Source organism: Caloenas nicobarica, chromosome 3, assembly GCF_036013445.1.
Source record: "Caloenas nicobarica isolate bCalNic1 chromosome 3, bCalNic1.hap1, whole genome shotgun sequence".
Lineage (NCBI taxonomy): Eukaryota > Metazoa > Chordata > Aves > Columbiformes > Columbidae > Caloenas > Caloenas nicobarica.
Window position 1 is genome coordinate 83,065,705 of NC_088247.1, and position 17,489 is coordinate 83,083,193.

Here is a 17,489-nt window from a genome sequence, read left to right on the forward strand (position 1 = left end):
GTCACCCAGTTGTAAAAATGATGGCAGGCATCGATGTGCAGTTGTAACATATGGGAAGTACAGTGAATGTGGGTGGAGCTGTTCATTTCTCATCTTGAATCATTTACGAGATCAGCAGGCAGGCCAGATACAATGCATATGGGAATGTGTAGCTGTGCTGCACATGTCACACGTAATAGCAGATCCTGTGAGAGGGCCCAGAGCCTGTCCTCGGGAGCTAAATGCACCGGAGCAGGCTGGTAGTCCCAGCATGCAGACCAAGGGCCAGCTTGGCAGCAGTTTTGGGAGAGCAGACTGGTAGACAGAATTTCGGAATTCACGGACTGAGATCTGCACTGACTAGAACTTCTCCCTCTTTATCCATCATGACCCAGAATTGTAGAAAAGAATTTTATCAGTCCTGTACTCAAGCACTGGAGACAGATACAGATGATAAAAGTTGTGGCCTGTTAGTCAAACCCAGCTGGGTGCCTGTGTCATCTTTCTCCCTCTTCTCAAGGGGGCAGTCTAAATGCAACATGGTGGGTAGTAAAGTTACAAACCAGAAAAGCATAACTGAGTAGTATTGCCACAATTAAAGACTTTCCTATTTCCAGTAGTTTATCTGACTCACCCTTTGCATGATCTGAAAGGATACAGAGCTTTACAATAGAGCACAGTAAGGCTTGTATAAAGTATTGGTTTTGAAATTTGCATGGACTGCCTGTGAGTATCTAGTAGAAAGTGTTGTTTTGATGTAAAATTCACATAAGCTGGAAATGACTTTTCTCTGGGCGCCAGAACTGGAGGAAGTTCCTTGTACTGCAGTGGTGGCTCTGGAGCTGGAGCTGTCTTCCTGGGAGAGGAGCGGCACGCCAGGAAAAGGGCTTTTCCTCGGAGCTGCGTCTCCAGCCTTTGCTCCTGCAGCCAGAACGGGTCCCACCACAGTGATGGGCAACGCTCGTGTTGCTGCAGAGGTGTGGGTCAAGGGGTTTATCTACTTACCCTTGTCTTCAGCTGCCAGTAATAATAATTTTGTGCAAGAGGGTCTCTCAAAGACCATATGATTGTTCTTTAAAAAGACTGAAACACTATCAAAATGGGAAAATTATTAATTGAATGTAGAAATCAATGGCAAAGTAGTGAGCACAACTCAGCTCTCCAGTCTGAAACTACGACAGGGCCTCCAGCACGAAATACTGTTCTTATAGTCCCTGGGAGCAAGATGCTTATGGAAAAGCTACTTTCTTTAAAGACCAAACAGTACAAAGGTGGGGTTTCGTTTGTCTGGGGGAGTTTTGGTTTGCTTTTTTAAGTTCAAGGCCCCTGAAATCACCTTTAATAAGGAAATGAAGTATAAACAGTTCCTGTACCAACATGGTATAGTTTGGAAGGTACAGGGAATGTGAAATTAGACACAGAGCATCTAAGCATCTATGTAGTAGAGTACCCGCGCTATCATAAGGGAATGGTTTTGTTTGCTTTGTTGGATGTTTCCAACCAGCTGTCAATGTTTGCAGCTAGCTGCACTTAGTAGTTTTGTTCTGATTCCCAGGAGATGGTCCTCAAATCCCTTTTGCAAGGATATGTTAGCAGAGTAACAGGACACTGGAATATGGGCATTCAGTCTTTGCTACATGATTCTTGCAGTTTAATTACACGGAAGTTAGCTGGCGGATACAGATCAGTAAATACTCCTTTTGACATAGATTTTGGCAATTTTGTTTCAGCTAGATTTTACTAGCTTTTTCTCAAGAAATTTGGGGGTGTTTACTAATGCAGTTATTTGAACAATCCTGATTAAGAATGTGAATATTCAGAGTGATTAGCTTAGCTATGACAGCTGTACAAGTCAAAGCTACCACATGGAGCTGAAAGTAGAAAGATTCAGAAATCACGTCTTATTGTAAGCGTAGAACTAATTCCATTAGAAACACAGCCTGTATGAGAGATACAACCTAAAAAGCTTGTTCAGCTAAAGCTGTATTTCAATATGTTCAGCGAGAAATAGATTACAAAAGTAAGTACAAAGTTTAGATCAGAACTAACCTTCACAAAAACAGAGTTGGCTCATGTTCCCTAAGTGCATAGTGTTTAGATGTGTAGGCTTTTCTCTAGAATACTGTTATTTAAAGACAAGAAGCTTTTAAGTTATCCGAAATTACTTCTAATTAAAAATGCTTTAATTTAAAGAGCGAAATGCATTTTATGTAAAAACACAATTTCTAGTTTATTTGTGTTTATGTCCCTTGCTACAGGTCCCAAGCAGACTTTTTAAATTTTTTTGAGGCAGAAGTAATAAACAGTCACTGGGGACATAACAAGCCACAGCAGTGCCATTGAAGAAGTGCAGTTGCCCTGTCTACAGCAATGTTGTCTCAACTGGGGCACTTGTTTTCCAAGTGTAAGCAAAAGGCCTCTGCATGCTCCTTCTGATACCTGGCAGCCTGTTCTCTCAGTGCTGCAGCCCTTATTAAGACCTTTGGAGTGATGGGCTCTTCACGTCCTTCCCCAGGAATCCCCTTTACACTATTAAAGGATCTACACTGACACTCTTAATTAACACGAAGCTTTCCTGAAATAAATGTTGTGTTCTGTAATGAGTTTTGGATGTTAACCAGGTTGTGTAGAGCAGCAGACAGAAAACAAAAGGTTTTGTCACTTTAGGCCCAGTTTGTCAGGGGGTTGGGATATTTGGATTTGCAATCTGGGCTAGCGGATGTGTTTCTGGAAGATGGTTATTGAAGCAGGGACAGCGCGTGCCGCTTGCTTAGCGACAGGTATCGGGATGCAGTCCTGCGTTTTTTGCTGATGACGCTAAATGGCAAAGCAAATTCACTGTCATGTCATGAGGAGGTTTCTAAATTAGAAGTGAAAACCTTTAAAAGTGCTCGTTTAAAGTGTGAAGATAAAATATATTGAATGCCCATCCTAGGAGTAATACTTGAGTCTCAGCCCAACCACCAGACCAAGCTCTGTCATCTGGGAGCTGCACCCGCCAGTGCAAACATCAAAGCTCCTACTGTGAACTCCAACTTCAGATGCTCTGCAACCCTTTTATCTATTTTTTTCCAGGTTACAGCAGCTTGACAAGCACTGCCAGGCCACTGCCCAGCAGTTAGTGGAGTTGCTCAACAAACAGAATCAGCTCTTCAAAGAGAAGCAGCTGCTTACAGAAGAGGTGCAGTTTCTGCGAACACAGGTACAGTGCCAAAAGAAAAGGAAGTCTGAGGGGAATATTCTGCAGCTTTAGCAGAGAATTCTGCCAGCAGTCTCCTTTCAGCTGTTGGGTTTTGTTACTGTTGTTGTTTAAATAAGGCATTACCTTATGAAAAAATTAAAATAAAAATTCATGCAATTGGAAGGAGACTGGTAGCTGGATCTGAGTCTCACTTAAACCTAAACTAAATGAAGGAAATGTTTTGAAGTGACAATAAAACAGCAGAAGTTATTCTTGGTGACAGTTCCTAAACTTTCTTATCATAAGATTTTGCGTTCCTTTTTCAGAGAAAAGGGGAATCTGTTCTTTAACAGCATTAATGTTTAAACAGTAGCTTGAAGTTGATAATTTCTTTGAGCTTTTGGCTGACATTGGTCAGACTTAAGTCCCCCTACCCCCTCGTGATTTTCTTTTTTTTTCCCCTTGTTCTTTTTAAGTCATTTCTCTTTCCTGCTGCTCCATGAGCAGTCAGCTCAGTGTGAGCTGGTGAATGTGAAATCCGTCTGCCTGCGCACCCCTCACTGCACGGCATCTCTGGCAGGACTGACTTTTCCTTCCAGTGCTCTCGGGAAGCTCTGGCTTCTCAGGGGCTGTTGTTGCTTTTTTTTCTTTGGCCACTGTTCTTCAGTCCGTTGGTGCTTTGGAAATAAGGGAGAGGGCTACGTGGTTTGGTTTTTTTCATTGTCTTTCTTTTACTTGTTTCAGAAAAAGGAGAAGTAACAAGCACAAAATGAGGTTTTTGGTAAAACTACCAATGATCAAACTCTTTTGTGACTAAGAACATGAACTATTTCAACCATAGCGTGATGTTTTTTCTAACTTGCGAACTAGTGAGTTTGCCCAAGATATTGAGCTCTGTTAACAAGGTAACAATGACATTCAGTGCAGTAGCACACCTAGCAGTAAACAGGGCATGAGTAGTTTTAGAACTTTAAAATATTTAAATCATACTATTTTTGTAGGCTTTTTACCTGTGGAATTTAGTAAATGTTTAACCTAGGAGAATAAGATCCATACTTTTGTTATGCCTTTAATCATGTCAGTGTGTCTGGTTTTACAGGATTTCCTCTTGTAGTAGACAAACTCGGTAGCTCAAGATAGTGTAAGGTTATCAGCCTTCAGTAACTGCTGGCAAATTTCAGGGCAACCATAGTGCTCTTTCTAGAAGATAGTTTAAGGAGGGGGTTGTTCAGAAAATAAAATAAAAATTTCTGTTTGAGGGGAAGCACTCTTGGTAATGTGAACAGACTTTACATGGTCCCCAGGGATTTTGTTATTGATAATTTCTTTTATCTGGAAACGAGCATGCTTTCATGAAGTTGGGCAGAAGTACAAAAACGATACAAAGGAGGAAAAAATCATTCAGATATTATACTGCTATCAAGACTTGAATGGCAACAGCTTCCTTCTTTATGTTCATTACAAGTTAATTGTGCTCCAGAGGATACTTTTTAACTTGAGAACACTCAGAAGAGAGGAATAATATAAAAACATTATTACAAAATGAGTCCTAAAAATCTATTTGCAGCCATTTAAAGCAACAGTAGTTCTCTGGGAATTGGAGTTCAGCTCAAAAGAGCTCTCTGAAATACCTGACAATTGGTTTAAGCAAACTACACAACAGTTCACCATAAGTGGGAGATTTCAACTACAGGAAGATGTATATAGTTAGTGTAGGAATACATAAAAAAAAATTGTGGAATCTGTGTTGATCAATGTTCCACATTTTACTGCATTGTTCAACAGTTCTCCTTTATAATCAATTTTTTTGGGGGGGGGGAGAGGGAGAAACCAATCATACCTAATCTTTTAAAAATTATTTAAAATACGCTAACCTAAATGTGCTATTGCATCTTGGAACATAAGCCACTAGTAACTGTGGTTGCATATTTCAGGAGAAAAAATGGGATGCAGATCTCAAACAGGACACAGATGGAATCAAGTAAAAACCTGGATGAATAAAGAGGAATGAGCAGAAGTAGGTATTTTTTCCATATCCTATATATAGAGGGCGGGGGGAGAGAAAAGGAGGACTAAAACTATTTGCAGATGTGGGTTGAATCTGGCAAACACTTCAAAACAAAAGGGAGAAGAAAGTGAAACATTTTTGAGGTTTAGATTGTTGGAGCTTTTTGTGGTTTTTTTTTTTTTAAGCACTTAAAAATTTAGGACAAGCACTCCACAGCAAAGACAGATTTACCTGACAGAATTGATTGAAAAAAAAAATCTTAGTTATTTAAATTGGAGGGAAAGGTGGACATACAACTCTTAGCAAGGTGGGAACTTCTGGAAGAACTCATATTTTACTGTAGGTATATTTTGGTCTGGATAATCACTGGGTGTTTGTCTTTTGATTTGGCATCGATTAGTTTTGTCGCTTGCTATAGTATTTTCCTGCTGAAGAAGCAGAATCCTCTCTATTTCTTCAGAAAGGCTACAATTTGTTCTGTAACAAATCATAAAACTTAGTGTCACGTTGAAGGCAACATTACATAAATAATTGTATTTTGAGCAGTGCTGTTGGAGTTACAGTACTGCTACATAGTTATAGCTGTTCCCATTGCCTTGTATGAGTTACTTTTTGGAGGTTTAACTTTAATTTAAAAGTCACAGATTTTAAAATTGCATCATTTATTTTAATCTAGCTGACCTAGAGAAAAAAAAAGGTGAAACAAAACAAGTTTTTTCCAAAACTCAGGTTACTTCCACTGCAATTTTTATTTCTAATATTAGTGTTTGCTGGTTTTCATGGAAAACTCATTTGACACTGTAAGGAAAATTCTGGGTTTTAAATTGAGTGAAAAAAAGTTGTCATAAAAGAAATACTCGATCCTGCTAGATGCTGAATTCCCTTACAGGCAGCCTGAGTTAAAAGGCTTTTTAGCATCCTTGTTGAAGGAGTAGCCAAAACAAGTACCACAGTTTTTAGAAATATTGTTCTCATTCTCAGCAGTGAATTACATACTTTTAAAATAATAATGTTAAATCTGCTATATTACTGCAAGACGCTCAGTATTATTTCAGAATAACCACCTGCCTACAACATGATGATGTTCACACTGTAATTTTCACTTTCATAGAGCTAAAAAGGGCCAGTATGATAATGTGTCCTGACCTTACAGCATGGGCTGTGTATTGGGCCATTACACTAATATTTAATAGATGGCACTAATATTTAATAGTGGTATGCAGCATAACATATTCAGGTTCACGTAAAGGTGGTTGGAAGTTTAATTATGAGATTTACACCTCTTGTTTTGAAAGTTTTTGAAAGATTACAGTTTTGAGTTTCTACCTTTGAAAGTCTCTTGTTACGCTGCAGCTCGCTCCAAGTCGGGAGACAGGAGATCCTTAGGTCCCCTCCTATACAGGCACTGATTACAAATGTGCAAACAGACATCTGAACTGACATCAGTAGAGGCCTCAGTGCTGCCTGCCCAGTACATTTCTGATAGCTGGGATACTCCTCGCTTGCAGGATCTGCCTTTGACAGAAATAACTATTTGTTTCTCATCCCGTGGCGGGCCGCAGCTGCGAGAAGGGTTGCTGGGCAGCTGAGCTTCCAGAGCAGCAGGACAGGATTCGGCCCTTGGGGGTGGCCTCCAAGCAGGGCTGTCACCCTGCACTGCTGCTCTGCCTCCCCCTGAAGACCTTCTGCAAGCCAGCCCTTCCCTGTTAGGAACCTGTGCTCTCCGTAGGGCTGAGCCACTAAAACCATCTCCTCCCTCATTACAGATGTCATTTGCACAGGGAGCATGTCTGTGAACAGACCACCATTCTTCTAAACAGAAGTTAAAATATACTCACCTGTCACTGTATTCCCCTCCTTGCCCAGCTGGTCACTGAGTGGGAGGTATGGACAGAATTACAGCTGTTCCTGAGTGGTGGGTTTCTAATGTCAGTATGAATTTGCAGTGAGGTCCCAGCAGCGACTGCAGTGCTTGACATGCTCCGAAGTGCCCCGTTTGCTGGGGTTTTTTTCATTACATGTTACAGAAGGGGAGCTTTATGTCCCCAAAACAAGTAGCTCGTCCATCTTAGATGTCAGAAGTGATTCAGGCTGATCCTTACACAGCCCTCAACTGTTCTTCAGGAGACCTGAAGACTGCTTAGGGTACTGGGGGAGAGGTGGTTTTTTGTTTGTTTGGGGTTTTTTTGTTTGGTTGGTTTGGGTTTGTTTGTTTGGTTTAGTGTCATCTAAATACACAAAACCAGTGTCTCTTCTGAGCGTTTATGACAGCCAGTGACATTCCACAGATGGGGGCTGGTAGCTGGAGTTTTGTTCATTTGTTTTAAGCATGTGAAAGGAAAGTCTTCATTACTTCGTGATGGGCTGTAGTCAGAAGAGGTGAGAGTTAAACTATGACAGGAGTGGATACAGGTAGAATGCTGCTTGATGTCTGACTGCCCTGATATGACACGTCAAGTGCTGCATCACCCAGTATTTCGCTCTTTGGAGTTTGTGGATCTGGAGCTGTAGGAGGTCCGTACCTCCTGCGTGGTGTCTGGCTGGCAGGCAAAGCTGGGGAGCAGCTCTGGAGCTGAGCTTGGCCCTCCCGAGAGCTCCACATTGGGTTTGCAGCTGTGCAAATGAGGACTGGGGCACATTAGTGTTTTCTAACCAAAGCAGCAGCTAGTGGCTCCTCTCCCTCTGTTATGAGTTTAGTTAACAGCAGTTAAACCATTCAGAGGTCCGTGGTTCTTCTCCTACAAAAACTTCCAACCTGTACCCCTAAGAATACCCACCCACCCAGTTAAAACAGATGCCACTGAAGGGAGAGCACATTGGGAGGAACCTGGGCAATTTGTGCTGCAGAGATCTGCTCACTGACTGTCAAAGTACTGCTGGAAGGAGCAGAAACTTTAGGATGGGGAAGGTCCCTGTCCCTGACTATCCAGTGACCAACTCATTTGCCAATTACCTGGACATCAGTATTGAAAGATTTGTGTTCTTTTAATCAGGGAACTGCAGGTCTCAACTGACTGCTTTAGCATGCAGGCTGTGGTACGGTGGGGGACACAGACACTTTGCCAGTATTTGTGCTTCGTTTTTAAAGCAGTTGAGACCAGGCTGTAGTCAGGTGGAGGAATGCCCGCTCTGTCAATTAAGCTGAGGGTTCAGCATCTCACAAAGCGCTAGTACTGGGTAACTGTGGTGACAAAAGACACGTATGCACCCCGAGGCTTTGGGGTGGAAGTATTGGTATCCACCTGCATTACATGTCTCCAGGCAGGGCTAATGGAAGGCTTTCTGTGGCTGGAGGTGACAAGAAAAGTGACAGATTTTGAGTTAGAGCCATGTATGACAGTAGAAATGTTTTGAAGTTTGGGTGTATGAAATGCTACTGTCTGGAAAGGGGTGCCTAAAAATGAGGAGAATCTCTCCCTGGGGTTCAGCTGGGCACGCTCACTGGAGTAGTGAGGTGGGGGCAGCAGGCGAATGTGCCAGGCTCCCAGCTGGGCCGGTGGAGGCAGTGGCACGGCAGGGGAATGGGCTGGCTGGGGGGGTCCTGAGGCACCTGCAAGAGCCCCAAGTGCCAGGAAACTTCTTCAGGAGCTGAGCGTTTGGGGAAGTGGGGAGGTTGCCTTTTTAATTTCTGGCTGTAATGCTGGGGGTGACTGCAGTGTAGAGTAGGTGTCCCCTGGCTGTCACTAACCCATCAGTGACAAGGAATGTATAAGCCCCAAGGCTTTCTGTGGCACTACTTCATGTCTCCTTGCACTGGCTGCAGACACAACTGTAGCAGTTGGTGTTGGTGCATGAATTTTGGGGGAAAAGTACCATGTTGTTGTTTTTGATTTAATGAACTGCAGCTTCATAAATTCTACTTTTTTACCTCAGCCCTAATTGCTTTACCAGTAAGGGGGAAAAAAAACAAGCAAAATCCTTTAGTCCTCTAATGCAAAACCAGCCAAAGTATAAAGTTTATTTTTATTTCTGAGGTCACTTACATCTCTTAAATTCAAATTTTAGAACTCCAGTGGCTTAATTCTAGATAGCTCCCCCAGCTCCAATACCGTTTGATGTCTCGCTCTTAATTAAGTCCGGAAGTGCTGCTGAGGAAGCACAAACAATAGCTATGCAAGAGCTTCAAAACTGGGAATTAGCCTTCGCACCAGAGGTTTCCTACGGGCCCCGGGCAGCAGGCTCCTGTTTTGCTGCAGCCGCCCACCCCGAGCACACGCTGCACAATTCACAGTAAACACTTGCTGGCACAAACCTGCCGCCTCCTTCCTGGAAAGGGGAAGGGGCAGGATCTTAGACGTGCCCCAAAACAAGAGCTCAGTTATTTACTGCTAAACACGAGCCATGTCTAAAGCGCATGGAGCTCCTGTTTCTCGGAAATCAAATAGCTCTTGTTCTTGCTACCTGTACGACTCCTGATCTTAGCCAGAGGCGAGGACAGCAGCACTTGTTTACATTGCATTACCACAGCCTCAGCCGGTTCTGTATTTCTCTTCTAAGAACCCGCCCGCAGGCTGAAGTGACACAAATAAGAACCACGAGCAACCCCGTACAGACGACTGACTTCTATGCTTGTCTCTTGTCTTTTATTTTTCAGGTCTTCTCTGCCCCCGGCTGAAACTTGGGCTTGTCTGAGGTTCACCTAAGCCACCTCTGCAGAAAACAGGCACACTTCCTGGCTAATTTCAACTGGTTTCTATTTGTTTTTAACCACAGAATCATAAATATTTTGAAGCGATACCAGCCTAACAAACTTCCTAGGAAGAAAGCTGAAACTTTCCTGAAAAGGCTAGGCTTGTAAGCTAGTTTTAACAGCTATTACGTAGTGTGGACTTAATTAATAATTTGTACAATTTTTTATAAAATGTTTTTATCTATTTTTATAATTGAACGTAGATGCCATATTTACAGACAAACACCAATAAAGTTAATTTGATTTTTTTTTTTTTTCCCTCCTGGTTCTGTCTTTCTGAATTCAAGTGAAAGCATGTGCAGGGGGAGGGGGGACAAGGGGACTGCGTGTAAGTCCTGCACAAGCACAACTGGGCTCCTGTTTATAAACTCATTACCAGAATCTACCTGGGAACTTTATTTTTACAGGCTATTTGTCACTTTTTATACAAAAGTGAGAGTCTCAACAACTACTTAGCCATCAGGAAAGTGTAAGAGTGACTGAGAAATGTTCCATACATTGTGGAAGAATCTCCACAGGCCAGGTTTCCCTTCAAAACATTCACTGGGTAAAGGCAAAGGAACCCTTAGTGAAGGCTGAGCTGTAGGTGAGGTGCCTGGCTCTCAACACTGAAGTCATGCGAGACTGTTGCACCAGCATTTAGCAGTCTCTGGCTTTGAATTATTGAACTAAAAACATTTGGAAGATACAGTTGGAGGGCTTTTTTTTTTTTTCCTGGTTAACTGTATACTTGTGTTTTTAGAAGTTACTTTCCAAATACCAACCTCTTTCAGAAAGAATTTAGCTCAATCTTTTGCTAACTAGTGTAGGTTAAAGGAAGCATATAAGAAAAAAAATGTCTACAGCTACTGTGCTTGGTGTAGTTGTAGAATTGCTCTAGCAAAGGGAAGAAAAAAGCACAAAGACCAGTTCCTCTTTAATAAAGCCACCTACCTCAGCCAGCAAGAACATAAAATGTAACAAAAATAGGAGTAATACCACATGCAATAAGTTACCATTTGCTATGGGACACAATCTTTCTTTCCCTTGTATTTTAAGAATTATTAGTGTAGAGCCCTTACATCAAAGTGGTTTGTCCTCCCTATTTCATTTCCTGCCATATGAAACTGCCAAACACATCTGAGCTCCTCCCTCAACTGCTTCGCCAATATGACAATAAACATGCTTAAAATGGCCTCAGATCTTTAGGGCTGAGAAAGCCTGATGAAGATAAATCCTCTCCAGTCAAACTCTGGGTTCTCCACCATAATGAATGTGACAATTTTTAAAGTGTTACCACTTTATAAATGTATATTCTTACCTGCGCAACCATCTATAAGTGTAGGAATATGCAAGCTTGTTGTTGTTGTTGTTTATTTTTAATTATTTCACAGCATAAATCTGTGCTTAAATAGAAGAAAGTGCCCATAAGCTACATGCACACAGGCACCAGGGCACCCAGTCCCAACACCGAGGCTTCACTGAGATCCTGGAGCTGCCCTGCCCTGGCCTGAGGCACAGCCGGACCCTCAACCTTTCTGGACCTGCTTCACCTACCACGTGGCTTTGGTGGCTGTGGGCAGAGCGCTGCTGCCAGCCACCCACGTCCACACACATTTGAGTTCAACAAAGCATCCTGGGCTGTGAGAGTATGCACCTGGAGGAGGTTTTTATACTCGTCCCAGGCACAGACTCAATTATTTATGCTGCTGGGAGTCTAGAAGGAATCAATTTCTCTGCAGCAGCTACTCTACTTCATTAAGCACAAGACAGCACCAGGTCTACCTGTTACATGTTCTACCCTCCCACCTTCTACTTAGGCACAAAAAGCTTAGTTTTACAAAGTCCACAAGTGTCAGACCAGACGATCTAGGCCAGGCAAGCCCAGGTCCACAGCTGCTGCTGCCACATCCTGGTCCCTCATCTCTGAGTATCACCGAACCGATGGCTGGCTGGCTCACGCTCTTTCCTACTAAAACATGGGCAAGGAAGAGGAAAAAAAAAAAAAAAAAAGGAAAAAGCTTGAGAGCTGGCTGAAGCACCTCTATCCCAGGGAAGCGTTCATGTCCAAGAACTGAGCTATACCCCAGCTGCCCACCTGCTTTAGGGACACTCAGCCCTCCTGACCTGCTGGTTCAAACAGGCCTGGACCAGCTTGCAGGCTTCAAAGAGTCCCACCAGGAGGTGCCCTGCAAATCTCACCTTCCCCTTTTTCCTCTCCTTACACTGGCACATTACCTGGCTATGGGCTGTGAGGCTACGAATTTCATTAGATGACAAATCACTTAAATCGTGGGTGTTCTGGCAGGAACATAGCCCTGTGTAATCATTACTTAAAAAGTGTAACCCAAATTTACAAGTGACATACATCTCGTAGAGTTAACATGAACCACCTGTATGGAAATAGCCTTGGTCCAAAGCACAGATACATCTTGCTTAGTCATAAAAGCTTTTTTTTTGACAATACTGTAACTTAATAATTTACAAGCTGAAACTGATCACCCAGTATTTGAAATACGTCACAGCGAGTTACAGTTATCACTAGGACTTCACAGCAAATAAAACTTGTAACTAAACATGCACAGATCATTATATACACAGTGATAAAAAAATAACGATGTACATTTTCTTGTAAGAAGAAATTAAGTAAATTCTTTGTGCATTTCAGGATTGAAACATCTAACCTATATAAAATTACTTTAAAATATGAAGTAAATATTTAACCCAAAACTTGAGAAATCTTTTGTAATCTGCAATATAGCCTTCTCATTTCAGTTTTTCTTTCTCTGACACAGAACAAAGTAGGAATTTTATCCTCTAAGATATTTAATAGTAATGTGCAGATATAAAAAAATACGTCCTTTGTGGCAAGCTTGAACATATATATATATATTTACAAACCTCCAGAACAAATTAGCATTAAAAAACACAGAAGTAGCAGATTGACATAGTGCTTTATTTAAGCTGTCTGTACGAAGGAAAATAATGTGCATCCCTATCATATATGTGTAAAAATACTAAGGATGTACAGTGTACAAAAACAGTTTCTTGTAGTTATTTCACATCCTTGTGGGTCATATACTTAAGGAAATAAACAGTTTAAGTATGACCAACAGTAATCCGGTTTCTTGGGTTCATAGTCGTGTCTGCTTAATATCCTTAACCATATGACTAGATCTTGCATGGATCTAATGAAAGAACTAGCAAGGTCAAGAAATGTCACAAACTCTAAAGCTACAGGGAGGTAATTCAATTACCAATTTAGAGGTTTTTATTTAAATAAATACTTTACATTTCATGCTTGCCTGTAATGCACTACCAGGAGCAAGATAAGGAAATTCTACTGTAGACAGTACAAACAGTAGCAGCAAAGTGTGTACATTGAGGTGTAATATATAGACCCTGCAGTTAGTAAGGAAAGACCTTACTTTTGTACTCTAGGAGAAGCACATGGCCCCTGCAAGAACAGTCAGCTTTAAGAAGCTGCAAGTAAAGATGGAAAAGAATGTAAAACAATACTGGAATAAATGTTCTTTAAGCAACAGGAATGTACTGGAAGATGGATTAGTGTGGAAAGCGAAGCTGTGTGCAAAACTGCCAAAATCCAAAGAGAAATGACCTCTTTCCTCCGAGATGGCTGCAGTACAAGGGCACACACCTGGCATGGAAGTCAGTACAAGCTGGAGTCAGAGTCTGAAATGTACTGTGCTCGGAAGGCTCGCCCAGGTAACCAGCCACCACCTCCTGGCCAAATCCAACCACAACCGCGAACAGCAAAAGAACTTCTTCAAACGTTCCTCTCGGCACCGCTTGCCCACTTGTCTTTCATCTAACACTGGTAAGAGAGAGAATCCCCCAACCCTGGCAGCACAAAGCGGCCACTGACTCTCTCTGTAGCATAAAACGTGACCAACGACCTTTTGGAAGGCGGACGGCACTATGCGAAGTGAAGCCTTAAAAGGTTTTCAAATAATTCACTGACAGATATCTACTGCAAACCGCATTCTACCTAGCTAGGCGATGGTGAGCAGCCACAGGGCTTCTCCTGCAGGCGAGAAGCGGCTGGCCAGAGGCACGGCACATGTTGGTCGGTGGCCAGACGTGCCCTGTGGCGAGAAACTTATTGCTATTACAAGCTGAAAACATAGGGGAAAAAAAACCACAGGCATATAACACAGATTTTTGAATCACCATAGTTTAAGTCTGTAAGTACGAGGCCTTTGCAGAGAACTAGTTAATGCCCGTCTGTGAAGTACTGCGTTATTTCAGTGCCTCATTCGCCACGTCAGTGTGGACGCCTCTGCCCCACCGGTGCAGAACAGACCTGCCACACGTCTGCTGTGCTCCTCTCTCTCCAAAGAGGGATACTCTACACATGTGTTTAGTGTTACACAGAGACAGAACAAGATCCTACATAGTTAGAATATACATCACGATGTATTCCTGACTGATTATCCATCCATTACTAAAGATAACGCACAAAACATGAAAAGTTGTCTAAATTAGTCTGTGTCTTTAGCTGCCTTGCTAAAATGTCCACCTACCCCTCGACTGTCCCAGCACAGGCACTGCCAGCAGTGGGCTTCGTGCTCGGGCACTCAGCTGCCCCCGTGGAGAGGTCGCGGCAGCCGCGTGGGAGCACGACTCCGTGCAGACCCAGCTGCTCGCTCCCACAGCACGACCCCCCGTACTCAGCGATATCACAGTCTTGGCGGGAGCTGACAAGATCCGAGCGCAAAGATACTTCGCATGATAATCCCATGGATTCGGGGTTTTCAGACGGCCTTAGCAAGGGCGCGTGCGCACGGCACCTCGTCATGCCCCGACTCCTAGCACCAAAGGGTTTATTATTAAGATTATCATTGCTGAAGATCCAAGCTAAAGTTTATGCACATGTTCTGTTAGATACAGATCTTCTGAAATGGAAAGACGTTTTCCTATCAGTGGAGCGTTTCTTGTGATGTTTTAAATTCAGTCAATCGGGTACCACAGTTATATGTAACGTGCTGGGTTTCGGGACCCTTTTTGTTGAGGGCAAACCTTGCTTGAGAATGGCTGATCCCAGAAATTTAATGGTTTTTAATTATTAAAATAAAGTGCTTTTCTTGTAATCACTGTGATCTCGTTGTTCAAATGCATTTCCTTCATTTAGAACAGCAATTGCCTATTGTGCCGTCAGGCTCTTACGTTTGTCCTCAATAGGGCACAAGATGTAGCTTTTTAGTCTGTTTGTTTTTAACCCTTTGGCACGTGAAGCTGGAATTCCTCGCCTCCGTTGCCAAACAATTAAAAGACAGTATTTCATTCACAAAAATCTAAGCAGTATGTACAATTTCAGAGCCTTGTTAACATTTCCACATGGGAGAAAAGTGCATTATTCCCTTCAGCTTGTACAGTCCTTCCATATATTACAAAATTAACTGCTCTAAGCCTGTTCTATCTAAGATGTAGCAGCATTTGCAAACATGACACATACAGTCCTTATCTCTAAAAATAAATACTACTGCAGTATAACCAAAAAAAAAAAAAAAATATCTTCGGAGTTAAACACCTGGAGAAAAAGCTAATTCACAAACTCAAAATAAAAACGAGTAAGGCAAACACCTGTTTACCTTGGTGCACACATTTTGGTGAAAAGCAATAATACCATTATGCCTGTCTACATTCTTCAGCCATCAGAGGTGATGTATATCATGAAAGAAAAAGAAAAGCATGAGAAAGATGTTATCTGGTGCAAATTGTAAGACCCCTTAAACAACTTCAACTGCTGCTTTTATGCCTTCATTTCTTGCATGTATAATGTTAGATTCTCCATGATTGCACATGAACCTGGAAGTTCTAAGTGGCAGGCTGGGTGAGCCCAGCCCTTCTGCTTCTTATGTAGTATCCAACAGTAATTAAAAAATAATATATATATATATATTTATATATATCAACAGTTTAAGTCCTTCTCTCAAACGTTTCCCAAACAAATTCCAGCCAGATGTTAATGACAGAGACCTGCTTCAAGTAATGATATGCCTAACAAAAACCTTGCATATGTACATCACCACCCCTATGTTTCCTTGTTCTAACCAGCACAACCAGAAAATGCTAGAAAATGTTATAGACTAGTCTTTTTAGACTAATTACAATTTTGATTCATCTTCTGGAAGAAGATAAGCTGGACCAACACATTTTTTGTTTAGCCTCCACTGTGAGGAAAAATAGATGACTACTTGTGCACAAAGTGTACAATGCTGAAGTCAAGTCATCTGCCTTCAAAGAAACTGTTAGTAACTTCTCAACGTTGCTATTACACCGAGACCGTGGGCAGCAGCAACAGCAGGAGAGCGTAGTAGAAAAAAAATCTCATATTTCATGCAAAACCAAAATGGATATTAGGCAGGTTTAGGAAAGAAATTTGTTCAATTTGGAATGGTCTCTGAAAGTGCCCCTGCTATCTTAGATAGTATCTAGTACTGGTGGTGATGTTCAGGAATCATTTTCAGTGATAAACCTAAGATGACAGTGAAGCAGCAGAACACAGAAGTTATTCTCGTCCACTTGCAGAATAGGAAAACTGGGGGAAATGCGGCCGCCTCTCATTGTCCATGCAGTCCATACCATCCTCGTCATCTGCATTAAGGGAGAAGTTCAACATATCATTATATTTGCAACAAAATTTTATGATTCACCTGATATGCAGTAAGTCTTTCAGGGTTCAATGCTGAAGTTAAAGGCTCAAGTTATAGTAAGACTTTATTCACATACGGTCATCCAGTAGAACAATGTTCACTGAAAGGACAGACTTTCAATAAGTCACCATTTATTTCAGGGTGGGTTGGTATGTTTGTTTTATCATGACTGTCACCTGAGAACTTCAGTCATTACTTCTAGGCTAATCAAAACATGCCAGCACATCCACCTCCTGGTAACACAGAAGCTGATTGCTGATTGAAGCAGCCAGTTTTCTTTGTTTCTTAAGTTGAGTTCAGGAAATTATCATCTCACTGTGGATATATTTAAATATTCCTTCATTTTGAAGGGGGCTAAAAGGAAAAAAACAGCTACAAAATGAACACTTCATGCAGGTTCTATGCGTTTCAATTCTTACATAACATTTTTTAGTGAACTATTTATTTTTACAGTATTTACTGGGATCAGAGGGAACATGGACTAAGCCAAATTCATAAATATTTTTATTTACATAATTCCTGCAGTGCCAGTGGAAACCAGGCACCAGATGTGTACCTAACTCTGAGAATTGGGATCTACAGTCTCACATGGATTTTTTAACAGTGCTTATCCTTAGAGACTCCTATTGAGACTGTTATTCTAATAATGTATTAATATGGAGCCTTTCAGAATTATGTATCTTTTGTATCTTCATATATTCTACATACAAAAATTAGAGTTAATGCAGGTCTGAGCACTTGCTATGGTTCGGCTGCTTAACTTCAACAGTGCCTCTCAGTTCCTGTAATTTCAAATACGATTTCACTTTCAATGTATGTTATTATTATTATTTAATGTTATATTATATATAATTTAATGTTAATGTACAGAGCTTGTTTGTTTTGCTAGCAGTTTGATTACTGTAGATACAAGATACAGTTTCAATATTCACTTCAGCGTGATTTGTAACACTTTGATATCTAAGTAACTGGCCT

At 41.6% G+C, this 17,489-nt stretch overlaps 2 protein-coding genes across 8 annotated transcripts in view; one reads left to right on the forward strand and one right to left on the reverse strand.

Moving 5' to 3' along the window:
• Positions 1–10,082, forward strand: part of SDCCAG8 (SHH signaling and ciliogenesis regulator SDCCAG8) — a 110,051-nt gene extending 99,969 nt beyond the window's left edge. For 4 of the 5 annotated variants that reach the window (XM_065632513.1, XM_065632516.1, XM_065632518.1 and 1 more), the window contains 3 exons: positions 3,055–3,181; positions 5,095–5,177; positions 9,763–10,082. In XM_065632513.1, the coding sequence (XP_065488585.1) occupies positions 3,055–3,181; positions 5,095–5,145 (178 nt within the window). In that variant the 3' untranslated portion in view covers positions 5,146–5,177; positions 9,763–10,082. The remainder of the gene's footprint in view (positions 1–3,054; positions 3,182–5,094; positions 5,178–9,762) is intronic. The other variant, XM_065632515.1, reaches the window with a different exon arrangement.
• Positions 10,083–12,566: 2,484 nt separating this feature from the next.
• Positions 12,567–17,489, reverse strand: part of AKT3 (AKT serine/threonine kinase 3) — a 157,477-nt gene continuing 152,554 nt past the window's right edge. For all 3 annotated transcript variants that reach the window (XM_065632040.1, XM_065632041.1, XM_065632042.1), the window contains exon 14: positions 12,567–16,455. In XM_065632040.1, the coding sequence (XP_065488112.1) occupies positions 16,370–16,455 (86 nt within the window). In that variant the 3' untranslated portion in view covers positions 12,567–16,369. The remainder of the gene's footprint in view (positions 16,456–17,489) is intronic.